This window comes from Micropterus dolomieu, linkage group LG23 (genome assembly GCF_021292245.1).
Source record: "Micropterus dolomieu isolate WLL.071019.BEF.003 ecotype Adirondacks linkage group LG23, ASM2129224v1, whole genome shotgun sequence".
NCBI lineage: Eukaryota > Metazoa > Chordata > Actinopteri > Centrarchiformes > Centrarchidae > Micropterus > Micropterus dolomieu.
The window spans coordinates 19,536,273-19,555,444 of record NC_060172.1 but is presented as its reverse complement, the minus strand read 5'-3'; the positions used below and the strand labels follow the sequence as shown (position 1 = coordinate 19,555,444).

Genomic DNA, 19,172 nt, shown 5'->3' with positions numbered 1-19,172 from the left:
ACCTCAATTGTAGTCCAGTCTTTACTTCCGTGAACAAGTTGAGTCACTTTGTTACAAGTGTTTAGTGCTCACCTAGCGGCTAGTCAGGCACACCCTCAAAAACACTGGTGGAGAAACACACTGAGCTGCAGCACACATAGTGACAAGACGTCTGCCTGCTGCCTCCCCTCACCCCCACTCTCCCTACTGAATGTTAGCAAAGTCCTCATAGGCAAGTCATGCCACTCGGCCGCCATCTAGGCAACGCCTCCAGGCAGCTATTTTGGACTAACAAGACCAGGCTCCTATCTGAATTAATGCGGAGAGATCCAGAACTGCACTTAAACTGGTCACCGGGACATAAAAACTACATGACTAGAATCAGCAGTAAAATCTAATAAAAATCCCTGAAGTTTGACAACTTTGCTCAAAAATAACGTTGAAAAAGAGTTTTTCCCAACTGATTATACTTGCAGTATATTAGATTATACTAGGTATGCGTCACTACTACCACACATGCACAGTAGAAGTAAAACAGACCCAGACAGTGGAACCACACAATTGGCCGGTTTCCCACTTTGGCTGTTAAAAGCAGACTAGTGGGAGGGGCGGGATAACCACCATCTTTGCCGTTAAAACGTCTCTGACGTTAGGCAGTCAATGGACATAAAGTTGCTATTGTGGTGTAGAGACAGTGCAAAGTTAAAATGTTACATTTGAAGGATAAATTTGTAACAAATGAATAACTTACCACTGAAACTCTTGCTTGTTAACACGTTAACGCATTAATTAATTATTTAACGCCAACAATTATTTTATCACATGTTGATGCAGTTTTTATTATCATGATTTTGAAAGTCCGTTGCTCACTGGCTCTGAATACACATACAGTCAAACCGTGGGTCACAGGAGGGGTGGGATGTTGATCAGCCTGCAAATCACCCACCCATACAAGCAGTGGAGGGAGGCTTCGGCAGACAACATTGGATGCAGTGTGTGGGACAAGTAGATAAACAAAAGCAAGACATGCGAAGAAATGCCATAGTGAAGTGGATAGCTACACACTGCATACTGATTAGTAAAACTCACAAGCACACAAACAGCAAGGATCAGTCTCTCTTCCAATGATTTGTGTAGCGCGTTGCATACAAAAAGTTCAAGACAATTCTACTTCGGCAGCAGGTGTGTGCGTGTGGCGATCAAAACAGTTTCATGGGAACATGGCCGCTTGTGGCTACGCCTTGTGCTCAACCTCTTCACCTCACTCTAACAGGGACACTTGCTACTGAACATAGACTGTTTATCCTGCTCCCTGATAAAAGATAAATGTTTCTGCTGATACCTGTTCAGGAAAAAAACAAGAAAACAGATTTATATATGTTAACCTGTTGCTCAGAAGGTGCCAGTTATGTTATGATCGTGGCTCTGGACTCTGATGGTACCTTGTTTAAACAAGCTAGATAAAAGGTAATACGCTGGCAGTGACAAATAGCTTAGGTTTTATATTTGATTTGATTACATTAATGTTTAAGTTGAGATTTACAAGAAATATCTTATTGCTACTGTGTAGGGAATTGCATTTGCGATATTATCACGATATGATAGAATGAGATTTTGTAATCGCAAAGGCTGTGATTACGCTGTGGTCACATGACATGCGAGAGTAAAGCAGTCTGCAGAGAGGAAGCATGAACATGGCACGTTACACTGCACCGTGACTTGTTGTACAATGGCCTCAGGCTTGACAGAACCTGACACTGCACAAACTTTACTGTCTTTACTGTGTGGTGACCTGTCCAGGGTGTACCCTGCCTTCGCCCCAAGGTCAGCTGGGATTGGCTCCAGCCCCCCACAACCCTGTACGCAGGATAAGCGGTTGACAATGGATGGATGGACTCCACCTACATTTACATCTACATTTTATAATTCATGCAATTCAAGCATCATCTAATTTCATCATAACACAGGAAAGAAAGAACAGTGTATGTTTCTATCTAATAATGTGTTGGTCATACTACACACTGATTTATTGATGGCCATTTTGAGTAATACAGAAGATAAAGAGCTTAAAAATAATAATATAAATAGTATTAAATCGCAGTCGCAATAGTGGTAAAAAAAATCGTACTTAGATTATTTTCCAAAATCCTTCCCTAAAAGGGAATACTGCTGGTAAAAACCACTATTATTATTGCACTTTTTTGTACATACTGGTACATTTCAATAAAAGTGAGCAATACACTACTTTAGAATTCATTATTCAATTTTGTGCCTAACACGAAATCGCAGAAAGATTAATTGCGATAAAAATTTTTAATCGTTGCCCCACACTAGTTTAAATATATATACACAGCGTAATCACAAAAGTGAGTACACCCCTCACATTTTTGTAAATATTTGATTATATCTTTTCATGTGACAACACTGAAAAAAATGACACTTTGCTACAATGTAAAGTAATGAGTGTACTCTTCACCCGGATGCATGTGTTTGCATACAGTGTGTATTTATGGACCAGAGTATTCTGCATATGCACAAATAAACAAAAATGGAAGCTCAAAGCTATCAAGTTCATCTGATCTCTTTCAAGTAGCTTTACCCATATGATCTGTGTGTTTGTGGGGTCAGTGTTGAGGTCAGTGTATGAGTATGTCTTTTTCTGTATATATGTATGCGTCTCTGTATGGCTCTTCCATTCTTAAACCTATAAGCTGATTTGATAACGGGCTTACAGAGATCTCGGTTTCAATCCCTTGGTGTTAGCTCTGTTACATCACAGCAGCCGGGTCTGTCTGTGAGTATGCGTGCATATGTATACACGTGTGTGTGTGTGTGTCGGTATAGAGGGCTAACAGACGCTCTGCACATGGAAACACACTAGAAACAATGACACACACGTGCCTGTGCCATGCGCGGACTGCAGGCCAGACACACATACACAGTAAGCAAAAGCAAACACACACCACAGACCTTTGCTGTGTCTCTTAAAGGCGTACTGTACGGCTGCTACACACAACATGCCAGTTAAATAATAACTTGTTCAACTGTGTATGCACGGTATGCTAGTAGGTATGTGCACTCATAGGACACTCAAAAGTTAGGAGTGGCCTCTTTGTTGGGTGTGTGGGGATGTAATAGGTAGGAATGTGTGTAGGTATGTATGTAAGTAGCCTGTGCACAATGTACAGTATGTGTGCTGATGTATACATATAGATATTTCTTTCTTTTCTTTTCTCTTGCTTTGTAGTTTCATATTATGGAAGGATGTAGTTTTTAAAGTAGCCTGTGTGATGCTCCAGGGTATGTTAGTAATCTGGGACTTGTATTGCCTTAGTGTATAATGTTTGCTTTTTTTATTCTTACAAGTGGTGTGACCATTGAGAATGTATAGTGGGAGAAATGATAATTAAATATAAGAAAATAGAGAGTAATCAATAGCGCAGTGTGCTGTGAGTGACAACAATATAGTTCAACTCCTGTTCTCACTGAAGAGTTTACAGTCCTTGTTGCAGTCATCTCTCCATCTGCCATTTCATTTACAATGAAAGGTTTTCTGTGCAGAAATGCAGCATAAATTAGTAAGGCCAGCAGTTTCTGATGAATGTCCATTTGTCTTGTTTCCACCTTTAAAATGTTGTACGCCTCACAATGACAATTCCCTAGCTGCTCCAGAGACGCTTTTTCAGTCGCTGACTCTGACCTCTGACCTCCATTTAAAGGGGATCGAAGAGAGAAGACATGCACATTCAGGGTCTCACACTATTACTGATTTATTAGTATACTTGGCTGTCACCACTGACTGCTGGGATAAGCTATTCAGGGCAGGTTGCACATTTTAACAGCCTTTAATGTTCCAAGACTAGACGTTGTAACTGTGTTCATGTTTAGTGGGCTGTTTTTCACTATGAGAGCTACGTTTGGTTGTGTTGAAATTACAAACATACCCAGTGTCATTCATAAATCATAACAATCTAAATTTACTTTTCACATTTCCACATTACCACATTTCACTTTTAATAGTGTACTCCTATCCAGGAAGTTAACCTTATGCAAATGCAATACAGTTTTTCTTTTTAAAAAGCAATAAAAATGTATAAATGGAGAAACATCTAATTTGCAGTGATGTTGCAGTGAAACTTTAATTTTAGTCTCATAATAATGTACATTTTCATAACAATTACACGTGGGGTTTCTTCTACAGACTAAGGAAAAAGGCAAAACATCTGGCTTGTGAGTGGTAAAGACGAGAAGGAGACAAACTGCCAGTAAGGGACAGGACTGGGAACCAAAGACAACGAAACAGAGAGTTAGCGGGAATGAGAGAAAAGTGAGGAGGAGAGGAAGTTGGAGAGACAGATGGGAGTTGATCTTGCGGAAGGACACTCCTCAGGGCCCTCATATCCTTCTCCTGTTTCCTATTAGACGACTTAACTTGAACCTGCGTGCTTCCTGATTTGACTGTGTTTAATGTGACATATGGGACCGTTGCTTGTGTTATGTTCCATTTGATGTGTCCGTTTCTCACATACAGTTCTAACATTTCTATCTTGTTTTTATCTGTGTTTTAGATAAACCTGCGGCTTATTTTAGTCAGCGGGAAGACGAAAGAATTCCTCTTCTCTCCCAACGACTCGGCAGCAGACATTGCCAAACACGTCTATGACAACTGGCCGATGGGTGAGTAGCTCCATTTAGATACATCAGTGATTGGCAGTTGATAAGCAGCTGATTTGAATGAGTATCAAGTGACTTAAAGGTCTACTAATTTCTTTATCTATAATAACAATATTATCTATGTTAACAATACAACAACATATAAATACTCCACTAAATGTCCTGCATTCAAAATCCTACTTAAGTAAAAATATGTAGCAGCAAAATGCACAAAAGTAAGCAATATGCAGATTACTAACATCTGTCTATTGTATAATTTTAGCAACTTTGTATTAAGTTAGGTAGTTTAATCTGTGATGCATCATATGTTTTTAACTGATAATATAGTTTACAACTTTATTACAAGTAAAAAGCACAATATCCTTGCCTTACTATGACTAGCATGTCTGCTTCACATTAACTGCTAAGTGTAAACATTTACCAGATTTAGGAAGGTATTTGGTAGAGTATACTTAATGTGACTTTTCCCCCAAATTCTGCACATAGATTATATCCTGTTGACCATTTTGTGATATTTTGTAATATTGTGTAAGCACAGCCCCAGTGTGTGTGCATGAGCAGTAATTGCTAACAGTGTAGCTGCTAATGCACTTTGAAACCAGATGATCTGACTTACCTTGGCTGTATTTTTTATTTTAATTTTTTACAACAAAGATAAAGGCGGCTGAGGAGCTACACGGTGTATCCAGAGAGTTGAGATCACATTCAAACCTACTGCTGATGAATATCTGTATAGCAGTGTGGGAATGTGCCAATCTTTGGTGCAGGGTAATTAGAGTGCGCTCCTCCTTTCAGGCTGATTATCATTTCATAAAGGAATGTGGGAACAGCCACTACCTCTCTGTAATACACCCACTCCCTAAACGCTGCTACGCCAGTGTCACAATTCATTTGATACTGCCGACCTTACACCACCTTTAAATCTGAACAGACTTTTCCTATGATGCTTTGAATGTAGTGCAGTTAAGAGAAGGCCACAAGTGCATGAAAAACTATAGATTATACTGATGAACTCCGTGACAAGAGGAGATTCCCTTTCAGTCCTTTCAGTTCTTTCAGTTTTGGACGCGCCCTGTGCTCCTCCCAGACAACAGATCTGAACCCTGTGAGACCCAGAGCAGGCCCTCAGTCAGCACCAACACCCTCCGCTCAGCCGGAGACAAACATCTGGCGGCCAGACTCTGCTGCCATGCAACTCCCCCCGTTGTTTTCCCTCTCATTTGATGCCTTCACTTTTGTCTTTTGCTCTTCCCAAGCCACACCTCGTGTTCTTTTGCTTTGAATGTCTCTCACATTCTGTAGTGCATCCCACAAAGCTCACATTATTATACATTCTGAATGTAATGGTCTGAAATAAAGGCCCTAAATGTCTCAAAATATCTTCAGTGCGTTTGTTGGGGGTGTTTTTGTTACACCATGCAATGACTGATTTCTTATCTATTCACTGTGTACAGAAAATGACATTGACACAGAACAGGGCTAACGGAGTAGTTTTGAATTAAAAACTTTTCATCATGTGTTAGTCAGAGTCCCATAACAATTAAATTCCTTACTTATACCTTCACTTTGTTTAGAGCAAATTCAATCAAAAGTAGCAATAAAAAGGTTGTGAAATGTAATTACTGAACCTGCCTGTTCTGTTTATAAATTATAGATTATACAATAATGATGAGGAGGATGTTTTATGAGAAAGAGGTCACATAATGTGGAAATTTAGACAAAAACAATATTGAGAAAGAGATGTGCAGGCAGGGGAAAATACATGAAGATGGTCATCTGTCTTTCTCCATGTTAATTTTTCTCTCTTCCCCTCTGTCTCTGTCCTTTTTTTTACCCTTTCAGACTGGGAAGAAGAGCAGGTCAGCAGTCCTAACATCCTGAGGCTGATCTACCAGGGCCGCTTTCTACACGGCAACGTAACACTAGGAGGTGAGAAAACACAGAAAGTACACCTCCTGCTCGTAGACGTGCACCCAAAATCACAGCAGAGTGTTGCTGGAAAGTTCTTTGCTGTTCTCATCCCTTTCCTGAGCCGCCGAACAGAGGTACCTCAGTGCTCTGGACAAGCCTGCTTTGACGGGAGAGAGGGAGGAGAGAGGAAATATAGCAAAAAGAGACCGGTCAGGAAAGGGGCAAGACCGTCGTTAGAGTAGCAGCACAAAGAACAGACAGAAAAGGGACGTTGGGGGGAGGGGGGAGGAGGTAGGGGAGGGATCATGAAAATGAATGCCATAAGTGAAGAGAAAAAGACGATGTCCCACTTCACTGCTCCCTGGCTTTTAGGCTTTTTCGTCTACTTAACCCAATTTTGATTTGACTGTTTTTTGTGTGGTTAATGGGGTTATGGCCGTCCCTAAACCTTTTACACTCATCCCATTACTGCCATCTATCTGATAATTCCCTTATCGGTGGTTTAACATGTTTGCCCGCTGACACAGAATCCTCTTATTAAAGTCGAGTCAAAACTCCCTGTGGTTTTGAAGTGTAAACACAACACACTTGAAGTGATTGATAAGCAGTTTTGGGGGAGTTACAAATATTACAAGTAAGACATCAACTATAATGTGTGCAATGTGTTGAGGAATGTAATAACCTTCATGTAGTTTATTTTTTTTCCATCAAATATCACAGTGGGATTAGTTCCACTTGTAATATTACAAAGCATACAGTAGTTAGAATACAATACGTTTTGCTTAGCTTCCTGGCAGCCATTGATTTCCATTCATTTTGCCGTAAAAATCAGCTCCCTAATAGCTTTAGATAAATCACAGTCATACATTTGACATTTTAGGAACAGCCGATCACCCTGTGTGAAAAAACTGACATTCGTTTACAGAAAGGTTTCAGGCCCGTTCCTTACCTGCAACAGATTAGTCTGCAGCAAAATCACCTCACAGTCAAATATTTTGACTCCTTCAGCAATAGTTTATTATTTCATGAAATAGCTAAAATGTAGATTGTAGCTTTTCATCTCTATTGTAGCTTCGATGTTGCCCAGCTCTTTCCAGTGTAGCATAACTTGTACTAGTAATAGTGATGGTGAATGACCTTGTAAACAGATGTACTGTAGCTCACTGAACAACCTTTTTCCCTCTCTCTCTCTTTTCTCCCCTGCTAGCTCTCAAACTGCCCTTGGGGAAGACCACAGTGATGCATTTAGTTGCCAGAGAGACTTTGCCTGAGCCAAATTCCCAAGGTAACCAGCTCTCCGTCTCCTTTCTTTCCTCTCAGTAGGCCTTTCACACGCTCAACAACTTTAAACGTTTTGCTCCCAGCAGTTATTTATCTCTACACATGGCTTCTGTTTTAGGAACAGCCATTGGTGCAAATAATTGGCTCCCTTAAGTGTATCCCCAAGATACAGCGCACTGTGTTGAACATACCGCTAAAATAAATCATATAAGGTGACCGGTCTTTGTGACAGTGTAGTAGAAGGTAATTGGGGCTGATTTCAAATGTGACGAATAGACTTCAGATTGACATCTAAGTTCACTGTTTGCACAGAGTGCTCTAGTTATTGACCATCTTCCATTAGCTATTTATGGATAAAAAAAAATCCCATGTTAAGGTAGCAAGAAAAACATAATCATCTGAGTTTACGCCAGAAGAAAACCTGTTTGTTGGTGTCTCTGACTTTTACAATAGAAACAGTTAGACTAGTCCAGCAAAACTGAGTGGCCATGTTGCTTCAGGTACATGGGACATGAAATACTATCCAGGAAGTCCAGTTTCAGTAAAGAGATGAAGTTCGAAGGCTCATCAGTGCTGCACACTGGAATGCTAAAAATACGGCGTTCACATTATAAAGTAATTTACCAGGAGTGTGTGTTTGCCAACTTAGCACCTAAACTTTTTTTGCCGCATGACCCTTATGAAACTGGCAGATCATGGCGCCAGCCAGATCGACACAGGCGGCGGCGGCTGTACACGGCGGAAATTTTACACTGGACTTCAAGCAACGTGGATTCTGTGCCTCTCCTCTCTTCCTCCAGACTCTGGGACCTTGATTTCCAAAGGAAATGCAAAATTTACTTTCATCAGAGAACATAACTTTGGACCACTCAGCAGCAGTCCAGTCCTTTTTGTCTTTAGTCCAGGCGAGACGCTTCTGATGCTGTGTCTTGTTCAAGAGTGGTTTGACACAAGGAATGCAACAGCTGAAACCCATGCCTTGCATACGTTTGTACGTGGTGGTTCTTGAAGCACTGACTCCAGCTGCAGTCCACTCTTTGTGAATCTCCCCCACATTTTTGAATGGGTTTTGTTTCACAATCCTCTCCAGGGTGCGGTTATCCCTATTGCTTGTACACTTTTTTTCTACCACATCTTTTCTTTCCCTTCACCTCTCTATTAATGTGCTTGGACACAGAGCTCTGTGAACAGCCAGCCTCTTTAGCAATGACCTTTTGTGTCTTGCCCTCCTTGTGCAAGGTGTCAATGGTCGTCTTTTGGACAGCTGTCTTCAATATTGAACCTTTTCACAATATTCTAATTTTCTGAGATACTGATTTTGGGATTTTCATTAGTTGTCAGTTATAATCATCAAAATTAAAAGGAATGAACACTTGAAATATATCAGTCTGTGTGGAATGAATGTATACATTATACAAGTTTCACTTTTTGAATGGAATTACTGAAATAAATCAACTTTTTGATGATATTCTAATTATATGACCAGCACCTGTGTGTGTGTGTATATATATACACACAGTATTTATATATGTCAGTGTGTGTCATGATGATGATGATGTGTGTGTCTTGATGATGATGATGTGTGTGTGTTCCCAGGTCAGAGGAACAGAGAGAAGACCGGGGAGAGTAACTGCTGTGTCATTCTGTAAATACATGCCTCCACCGCCGGCCCTCCATCCTTCTCATCCGTTCTCGTCCTCAACAATCCTGGACCTAACAAGCTTGTCCCCTGTCCTGGAGCCTGTCCACTATGCGGATATGCTTTCAGACAAACACACACACACACACACACACACACACTTCTCTTTTTTCCCCCTCTCTCACACACTCACACAGACATAGAAAGTAGACAGCAGGCTCAGGCTGATCCAGGACGCAGAGTTGAGGAGCAGGAAATTGATTAATGATAGAGCTGATTCCTTTGTTGTACTTGATTTGTTATCATAACTGAGAATCAGAGGAAGGAACTGGAATTGCATGTGTATATTTTTCTTTTTTTCTTAATGCACACCTTTTTAAGCCTTCTGCCATAACACACACACACACACACACACACACACACACACACACACACACACACACACACACACACACACTAAACATACACATCTTGGCTAGCCACCCTCAGCCAGGCTGTTAAAAAGTGTTCTAACTGGCTCCTCATTCTTGCTGGTTGTCACAGTAATTAATGCAGTGCCCAAGTTTGTGTGTGTGGCCTTGTTTTCTCATACAGACCACTGACATTTTTAACCACTAACAACATACCAACACACACATATACACACACATACCCTGTCTACACATCCAACCATATGTGCTTGTGTGATCTCCCTTGGTGCAGCAGACGAAGCTTAGACGTGCCTGATCAGAGAACTCAAACTAGGACACATATACACACAAGATAAGAAAACCTTTATTTGTCCCACAGTGGGGAAATTGCGGAAACATATATATATATATATATATATACACACACACAGACATATACACACACCTGTGTCCTTTTTACTGCCCTCCTCTGCATGTGCCCTTAAAGGTCACAGCAGAGAAATTATTCTTTTAGTCTGCAGAGCGCTGTACAGACCGAACACATCCTACTCTTTCAGTCATCATATTTTAGCCAAACAAACAGACAAATAACCAGTGGCGGTTGTATTTTGGTTATTTGTTTGTCCATGACATTTGTGGCTGTGTTTTTACAGTCCATGCATTTTACTGACCGACCAGTGTTGTGATTAATAAAACGTCATGTCAGTCCCCACCCTCCCCGATGTACCATCCCTCTCCTTGCGAGGAAAGGCTCATTGTGCTCTTTTTTAAAAACAGTGTTGTGAAGGGTCTGTCTCTTGAGAATTGCTGTTTAAGCAGGGAAATGAACACGGAATGAAAATGTTCCCTATTTGTCTTAATTCGCTTCCTACTCTCCTTAATTCCCTCTCCGCATTAATAAGTCCATTTTGCACAACTGAAGCATGTGCTCCTTCATCAGATTAATAAAAATGTATAAAACGTTTTTTGTTTTATTTTATATTTTTCCAATGGAAGTAATGTTCCAAACGAAGGTAATATGTAGAAGATATTTAATATGAATCTTATATAGAACATGATGACTCTAGATCTTGTTGATATACAGTATATTGGTGTTTAGTCTATGATTGTGTATATGGTTAGCTTCTAGCCAGTTCACAGTCACTCGCTGACAATGTCTTGTGCTTAACAGCAGCAAAACCTCCCTAATTATCCATTGACTGTAATTTTATTTTGTTTCTTTTGGTGTTCTTTTTTTTTTTTTTCTGTTTATAATTTAATGTAATCCTTTTTCTTTGTGGTTTTTTGCTTTAAAGATTTGCTTTGTAACAGCACTAGGTCTTAAAAAAATATTGTTTATATTGATCAGGGTTCAAATCTGTACAGAGATAAATGTTTTCAAAAAATTGTAAATAGCACTAATGCTCCCTCCCTCCCCCCTCCAAACTTCAAAATGGAATACATCTGTAATCTAAATAAAGGTTATTGAAGTGCACTGCCTTTTGTCATGATTTACCACACATAAATCGGAAATCTCTTTTGAGTATCACATGATTTTGACAGCCTACTATTACTGACACACAGCAATGAATTTAAAGTGCCTCACTGGACTGTAAACAAGACTTTCAACAGACAGCTGAATCAGATGAGGTGACGTGACTTTCTGAAAAATACATGGAAGTGGATTGTAAAGGATTTCTGCTGAAATTATTTTTGATAGTCTGGAAGCTGGAAGCAGATTAGGTTTGGGAAGCATTTCATTTGAAGTTATGTAGGAAATACTTCACATCCCAAGTAAAAGTTCTGCATTCAAAATTGTACCTAAGTGAAAGTACAGTGCAGTCAAAAGTAAATATCAAAAATAATTGACTCATGCAAAATAACTTTTATAGTGTCATATTATCATGTACAGTATGCTACATTCATTGTATTTATTATTATTGATGCATTAAAGTGTTAGCAACATTTTCTATACCTGATTGGGGTGATTTTCCTTTTTATAGGAACTAGGGAATGTAACAAGTACTTACTCAAATTAAGTACTTATTTATGTTTTAAAGGCACTTTACTTGAGTATTTCCATTTTATACTACTGTACTTCTATTTCACTACATGTCAGAGGGAAATATTGCACTTTTTATATCACTACATCTTAAATGCTCTAATTGTATTATTTAAATAGCTGTTTAAAGCCCATTGAGGTTTTACAAAAAAGTCTGACAAAAGAATAATGTTTTTTCTTCTTTCCTGCCCCATCATTCATCTCATGACCCCCCAGATTTATTTGATGACCCCCAGCTTGGGTGCCATTTAATCTACCTAACTGTACACAGAAGTAGTTCAAATGTGCTCAGTAAAATGGTAATTATGCATTAATGCGTCAGAATTAGCAATCTAAAAATCTTACACTGTGTAGGATTGTCAAACGTGTTGTACGTAAAATATTATTCCGTAAAGTAACTAGCTGTCAGACAAATGTAGTGGAGTGAAAAGTACATTTCCATCTGAAATGTAATGGAGTGTAAAGTATGCAGTAGCAGAAAATAAAAACACTCAAATAAAGTACAGGTAACTGAAAAATGTACACCTACTTTACACTCCAGCACTGTGTGTAGGAATAAGTTTAATGTGAGTTGACAGCCAAGAGATTCAGCTAATCTCAATTTACAGAGAATCAGCAGAGGGTCATCACAGACTTACTAAAGCTTGTCTTAAAAAAAAATTTGATTTCTTCATTTCCACCCACTTAACATTTAAGCTGATAAAGTCTTAATACAAAAATGAATAAAATTAAACTGCGTCATTTTTCTGTGACAACCATGTGATGCTGTTAGGTCACTTGTCCAGTTTGCACAACAGTCAGTAGGCCAAAGTGCAGCAGTGTAGAACACAGAGAACTGTTCAGCCAAGAGCAGGTTTCCAGACGTGCTTAGCCTCATGTACTTTGCTAATGATACACTGAACAAACAAGAGATGTGACGTTACAGCAGGGACAATTTTTAATTGAACAAATAAAAAATTGGCGTCTAGGTTTTTTCTGATGTAGCAGCACAGGATGAGGGTAGATCAGATTTGCAAAGAAGAAAAGAAGTTATTTTTTTAAAAGATGATGACTGCACTTCTGTTGCCTTCAGTGTAGGTTTTTCTCCCTCTCTCTCTCTCCTCCTTCCTGTTTTATCCCTCCCTTCTCTCCTCCTTGCAGTCATGCTGTGTCCACACAGTGACTGTAATGTGGGCCAGATATTCAACATGAATACAACTATTCTTCTGTTATTTACACACACATACATAGAAGGAGTGTGTGTGCAGATGGAGAGGATTGTGGTTACAGTAGTACCACTCACAACAGCTCATTCTGTTTGTGTGACATTAAGCCACTCAGTATTGCTGTTGCCTGGCCTCTGAACAATACGCCAGTCTCTTTATACACACAAATCATTGTTTCAAAGGACATTTACAATAGTGACATATACAGCTAGACTGTAAACATTAATAAAACCGATATGATTCCATGCGTCTGCTACAATAACAGGACGTAAAATGAATAGGACTGGCAGGGTGGGCATTCATGGGGAACCCCTTTCATAAATTACTCATTAATTACTAATGTTTGGATGGAATATATAAGTGAAAATATAATTATGGGTAACAACCAAACAGCATGGCAAAATTTGATTTTCTTTGTTCAGTGTGTGGCCCATCACAGACCACTTTAAGGTTTGAGGATGTTGCCATCTTCTGGCAAAATACCTGTATAGCAACATTATAACCACCAGTGCTATAAATGCACACTGTAGAAGGTGCTTTAATAAATAAGCAGCATATAACCTTTTTTTAAATTTAGAGAATAACATAGATGACATATAGTTACACTGCGTGCACAATTATTAGGTGAGTTGTATTCCTCTGGATACATTTTATTGTTGAACAGCCACAGTGCTCTCAGTCAATCTAAAATATAATTTAACCTCAAACCCAAATTTTTAACTAAGTAAAAGTGAGTTTCGTCTTGCTCATGAGAATATTATAAGTGTGCAGTATTATTAGGCAATGAAATTACTCATTATTCTTTTTATAAGTGTTACAACACAAAATGACAAATAAAATGTTTGGCCTTTCAAAATTATTTAGTAACCATAATAGCCACTATTCTTTTCAATAACTTTCATGAGCCTTCTATCAATGGAGTCTATCAGTTTCTTCATCTGTTCACTATCAACTTTCACTGAAGCAGCAACCACAGCCTCCCAAATGCTGTTCAAAGTGGTGTATTGTCATCCCTGACTGTAAATCTGATTCTGTTTGAGAAAGGCCCACAAGTTCTCAAGTCAGGTGAGGAAGGAGGCCAGGTCATTATTCAGGCATCTTTGAGGTCCTTGCTTGCTAGCAAAGCAGTGGAGTAGTTGGATGCAATTGATGGATCATTGTCCTACATAAAGATCATGGCCTTGTTGAATTCTGAGGAATTTTTCTTGTAACACTGCTTGAAGAAAGTATATTCCAGAAACTGTCAGTAGGTTTGGGAGTTGAGTTTTAAATCTCTTTTCTGGCTCATTTTACTTGAGTTAATGAAACTGCCTAATAATCATGAACATTTTGATATAAGGTGTGATTCACTTTCACCACACCCTCCCTCATTACACAAATACAAATCTCCTGAAATGATTAACTCCAATGAGCATTCAAGTTTATGTGGTTTTGGGTTTGGAAAATGTGTATAGAAATAAGGATTCAATCAGAATACCTACTTGCCTAATAATTGTGCATGAATTGTAGAGGCTACTTCACCCTTGTGCCATATTCCATATATTCCTGTTGAAAATCCTAAAATAATATTATTATTAATATTTGGAAGAACTGAATAAGAATAGTGTGAATATATAGGCCTCTTTTAAAATGTTAAAAGCCTAGTGAAAGTCTATGAGAGCCTCTTTAACACCCTGCAATAATAATAATGCTAATTGGTCTCTACATCCCTTCACTGAGGTTCTGTCACCATAATATTAGTTAAAATTAAATCATTAAATAAAATTCAATAAACATTCAGTGGTGCAAAGTCAACCAGCTGTGTGAGTTTGGAAGAGTTTTAATATTAAATATTAATCTACTCTGAGATTTCTTGTCCCTTTTCTCCCTAAATAGCTAGCCCTGTTTACCATTTTCTTTTGGTTCTCTTTTTGTGCAATAATAATATATCTACCTTCTGTTGTTTGGTTTTGACAGGCCATATCTGATATCTCTACAGCTTCTTTCTCTCTATGTTTTGATTTACAAGAGGATGGAATGTCTATTATATGATGTCCCACCACATCAGCCATATTGTGTTGCAAAATTGTGACTCAGGCAATACGATGCTTCAAACTATGTCAGTGTTATCTCTCATTATGAGTTCATAAACTCAGAACTGAATAGCACTTCTTAACAGTTCAGTTTGCAATATAAGACTTACAGAGAATAATTTTGTTTTTGTTATGGCATTTTAAACACATGAACTTGACCGGTAAATGCAGAACGGCTTTCTGTTTTGGACTTTAAACACTATCCGTACACATACACAGAGTGAAAGCAGGACAAAAAGAGGGAACACTGGCTTGGTTTTTCCAGTCTATTGAACCTCTTTCCATGTATATTACCATATATACTAATGCAAACATTTATTAGCAACAAAACAAGGTCACGGACCACTTGTCATTGTGACTTGGTGACAGTGAAAATTTGGCCATGCTTCGTAGGCGTTACATCCCTTCGTCTCTGGACCCAGCGTATCAATATTTGCTTGATCTCCTTGGTTCTAAGACAGTAGATGAGCGGGTTGATCAGCGGAGGGAAAAGACTGTAGATGAGGGTGGTGGCTATACGCTTGTCAGGGGTCATTTTCAGGTTAGGGAAGAAAGGTGTTGAGTAGACAAAGAAACGTGGTATGTAGTAGAGAGAAATGATACAGCCCTGGGTGGCACAGGTAGAGAAGGTCTTCATTCTGCCCTGAGGAGAACAGTGGTTTAGGATTAAAAGGGGCATAATAAAACAAAAAGACAGGAAATGTAAGATTTAGAAGAAAACTAGTTGCTGAGCAAAAGACAAAATGTTTCTTATAATTTCTAATCTTAATTACAGTATGAAAGTATCTCAGCATAGGATAATATTGTCTCACCTGTCCATTGGCCATGCGCAATATTGAGATGATGATGCAAATGTAAGAGAAGATGATGAAGGCTAAAGGGCCGTAAAGAATAAACATTGCACCAGCAAATGCAGCGCTGTATTGTTGGCTGGAGTCCCCACACACTAGAGCTGTAAGAGATAAGGTGTCGCAGAAGGCATTTATGATTTGGTTGGGCCCACAAAACGGCATCATGGCAAAGATGATGCTGCTACTGCCAGGGAAGATGTGCGCCAACACCCAGCAGAAGAGTGTGAGGCTTGACATCGTATTGTTTGTCATCATCATCGGGTATCTGAGAGAAATGGAGGTAGAAAGAGAAAGAGTGATGGATAGGAGGACTGAGGAGGAAAGAAAAAAGAGAAATTGCAGGACTTAGGTGAGACTCATCAAATTGCTTTTATTTTTACCTGAGTGGAAAGCAAACGGCAAGATATCGGTCCAGGGCCATGGTCAGTAAAATCAGGGAGTTCAAGGAACCAAAATAATGGATCATATGCTTTTGGAAGAGGCAAGTGTGAAAGCCAAGACTCCCATCATTTGACCAGTAGCGAGCAATTAGTTTGGGTAAAGCCACTGTGGTAAAGCCTGTAGGCAAAAGAAAGAAAGTGAAAAGAAAAAAGAGACAACACAAGGCAAAGCAGATCACATGTGACAGTATGTTTATCCATAATTTCTTCAACATTTTCATTTTAATACACTCATTTTCTAACATATGATGTCATGTCACACTAACATGTGTGTATTCAAACTAAAGGTCAGGCAGATTCATACGGTTCGGTATACACTACACAGCACGAAATCCTTAACACCAGTTATTGGAAATAAAACCAGGAACCAAATTGATTTTTACATCAATATATAATTTTATACCAATAACAACCATTTGAATGCAGTTCAATTACTGTTTTTGTTATTGTTTCTCTCATATTTCCTGGTCAAGTCTAGACACTGCTGTGCATCAAAAGATCAAGAGGGCAGCTCTTGTTGAAATACAGAATCCAGGTTGTCACACCGAATATTCTAGCTCCTGAGATTAGGCAGTGTATGACATACAACACAAACAATACCATATTTACCAATATCTGAGAGGGCCAGGCTAACCATGATGATGTACATGGGCTTCTGAAGACTGTGGTTCAAAGCAAAAACCACCAGTAGCAGAAGGTTGCCCACCACTGTGGTCACATAAAGGAAGAAGAAGACCCATGCCACTAAGTCAAAATACTCCGGCTGCAGACTTGGGAAGCCCACAATAACAAACTCTGTCACGCGGGTGTAGTTCTCATCCACCTGAAACATACTGGAGGCAGAGGTAGGCAGATAATACAGCCAGTACAGAACAGAAAATGGCTGAGATAGATTGTGTTTGAAATGTATTATAAACTGTGTTTGAGGTGTATGTCTGTACTTACCTCACCGGACAGCCTTGATGGTGTGACAAACACAGACAACAGCCTCTCAGTTTTATAAAGATTTCGTGACACGCAGGAAATGCAAAGTTTGTTAATACATCTTCATCCCAGTAGAGACAAAAAAGCAGCACACTCAGGTCATCCAAGTTACCTTCCCATAACAACTGTATCATAGTAAGATATTACACACCCTTGTATTCTCTTATTTTTCACTGAATCCCAATGATTTTCTGACCAGTGATGCAAAACAAATGGATGACACAAAGTCAGTGTTTTATGAATGCAATACTGTTTTCATTGCAATTCCCATGGACCATAAACCATGTAACATTATGCCAAAATTAATTATTTTCAAACCAACTTATGTTTCACTTTTGTCAAAAAATATAGCTAGGCTAAGGTAACTTTCCTAACTAACAGCACGTTAGATGTGTTATTGTGTCTCAATTGATTTTGTGTATTTTCATTTCAATGTGACAGCCAGCACACCTGCTTCAGACAGTGATACACACAACTCTCTTGCTAATGTAGCTAACATCACAAAAACAGCATATCTTGGCAAACTCGTATATAAGCTGAAATGTCTGTGGGCAAGTACTTGAAAGTTACCTGACACACAATCATGGCTGTGTTGTGTCGCTCGGTCTGAGACACTTTGTTTCCCATTTACAGGGCCAGGTCTGTGTTATTTCATTGCACACACAGAACAGACATCTAGCGGATCATGAGGAGATATTCGATAAATTTGACAAAAAGATGTTGATATGGTGACTATGTATCTCTGAGCTTGAACTGAAATATTTTTGCCCCCTTGTGACTCACTGTGAACTGATAGTGTACGCTTTAATTGTTGAGTCCTGTATGCGTCACATCGACACGGAAGAAATAAAGGTTAAGCCTTGTTGTTAAGCATTCAGTCAAGGGGAGTTGTAATTTCCAACATCTCCGTGTCATGTGCGTGGACAGGTTTTAACTCAATTCATGTGTATTGGTCATTAAACACAAACAGGGTATTTCATATTAAAGAGGTCATATTTATACTTTTTGGCTTTTTCCCTCTCCTTTATTGAGTTATATACCTTTTTTGTGCATGTAATAGGTTTGTGAAACAGCCCAAAGTCCACCCCAAAAGGAGTTCCCATCTCCCACAGAAAACACTGCTCTGAACTGCCTGAAAAAAGCTTGTTTTTAGTCCAGCTGTTTCCTTTTTTCATCTGTGACGTCACACCAAAATGCTAGTCATAATGCTTGCCTAGCGACCAGTCTGACACACCCTCAAGAACAATGGTGGAAAAACACACTGAGCTGCAGCACACAGTGACAAGATGTCCGCCTGCTGCCTCCCCTCTCCCTTCCAAACATTAGCTAACCTCCAGGCAGTCAATGGACACAAAATTGTTACTGTGATTTAGAGACAGAACGCAGTTAAAACTTTACAGATTAATAACTCACCACTCTGAAACTCTTGGTCCAGTCCATGTTGCAAAAGCTGGTAACGGAAACATACAGCTGAAGCGAAGTAGTGTTTACTGGCTTTTCAGGACCCACCCTACTCTGCTTCTGATTGGCTAGTAGTCCTTAACTAGGTACTGCACATGTGCAACTCCCAAAAAAGATCTATCAGAAGTGAGATGCTTCACTCCATAGCTAAAACAGAACACTTAACACACAGGGTGAAAAGAGGAGCTGCAGCAATGTGCAGTATAACAAAAAATATGGTGTTT

At 39.2% G+C, this 19,172-nt stretch overlaps 2 protein-coding genes across 4 annotated transcripts in view; one reads left to right on the top strand and one right to left on the bottom strand.

Annotated features, from left to right (window-relative positions):
* The window catches only part of ubl3a (ubiquitin-like 3a), a 37,209-nt gene extending 25,841 nt beyond the window's left edge, over nt 1–11,368 (top strand). Inside the window, exons 2-5 of the mRNA XM_046040447.1 lie at nt 4,548–4,656; nt 6,496–6,582; nt 7,772–7,849; nt 9,442–11,368. Coding sequence (XP_045896403.1) covers nt 4,548–4,656; nt 6,496–6,582; nt 7,772–7,849; nt 9,442–9,494 — 327 coding nt within the window. The 3' untranslated portion in view covers nt 9,495–11,368. The remainder of the gene's footprint in view (nt 1–4,547; nt 4,657–6,495; nt 6,583–7,771; nt 7,850–9,441) is intronic.
* Nucleotides 11,369–15,342: 3,974 nt separating this feature from the next.
* On the bottom strand, nt 15,343–18,962 carry LOC123962765 (olfactory receptor 2A12-like). Of its 3 annotated transcripts, none has more exons than XM_046039087.1 (6): nt 18,901–18,962; nt 17,449–17,461; nt 17,113–17,336; nt 16,444–16,621; nt 16,025–16,328; nt 15,343–15,855 (listed from the first exon to the last, which is right to left on the bottom strand). In XM_046039087.1, the coding sequence occupies exons 3-6, from the start codon at nt 17,333–17,335 to the stop codon at nt 15,562–15,564; spliced, it is 999 nt and encodes a 332-aa protein (XP_045895043.1). In that variant the 5' UTR covers nt 17,336; nt 17,449–17,461; nt 18,901–18,962; the 3' UTR covers nt 15,343–15,561. The 3 variants fall into 3 exon arrangements, with proteins under 3 accessions (XP_045895043.1, XP_045895044.1, XP_045895045.1); XM_046039089.1 differs by having other exon boundaries at nt 15,611–15,850; XM_046039088.1 differs by lacking the exon at nt 17,449–17,461 and having other exon boundaries at nt 18,901–18,935.
* Nucleotides 18,963–19,172: the final 210 nt, after the last annotated feature.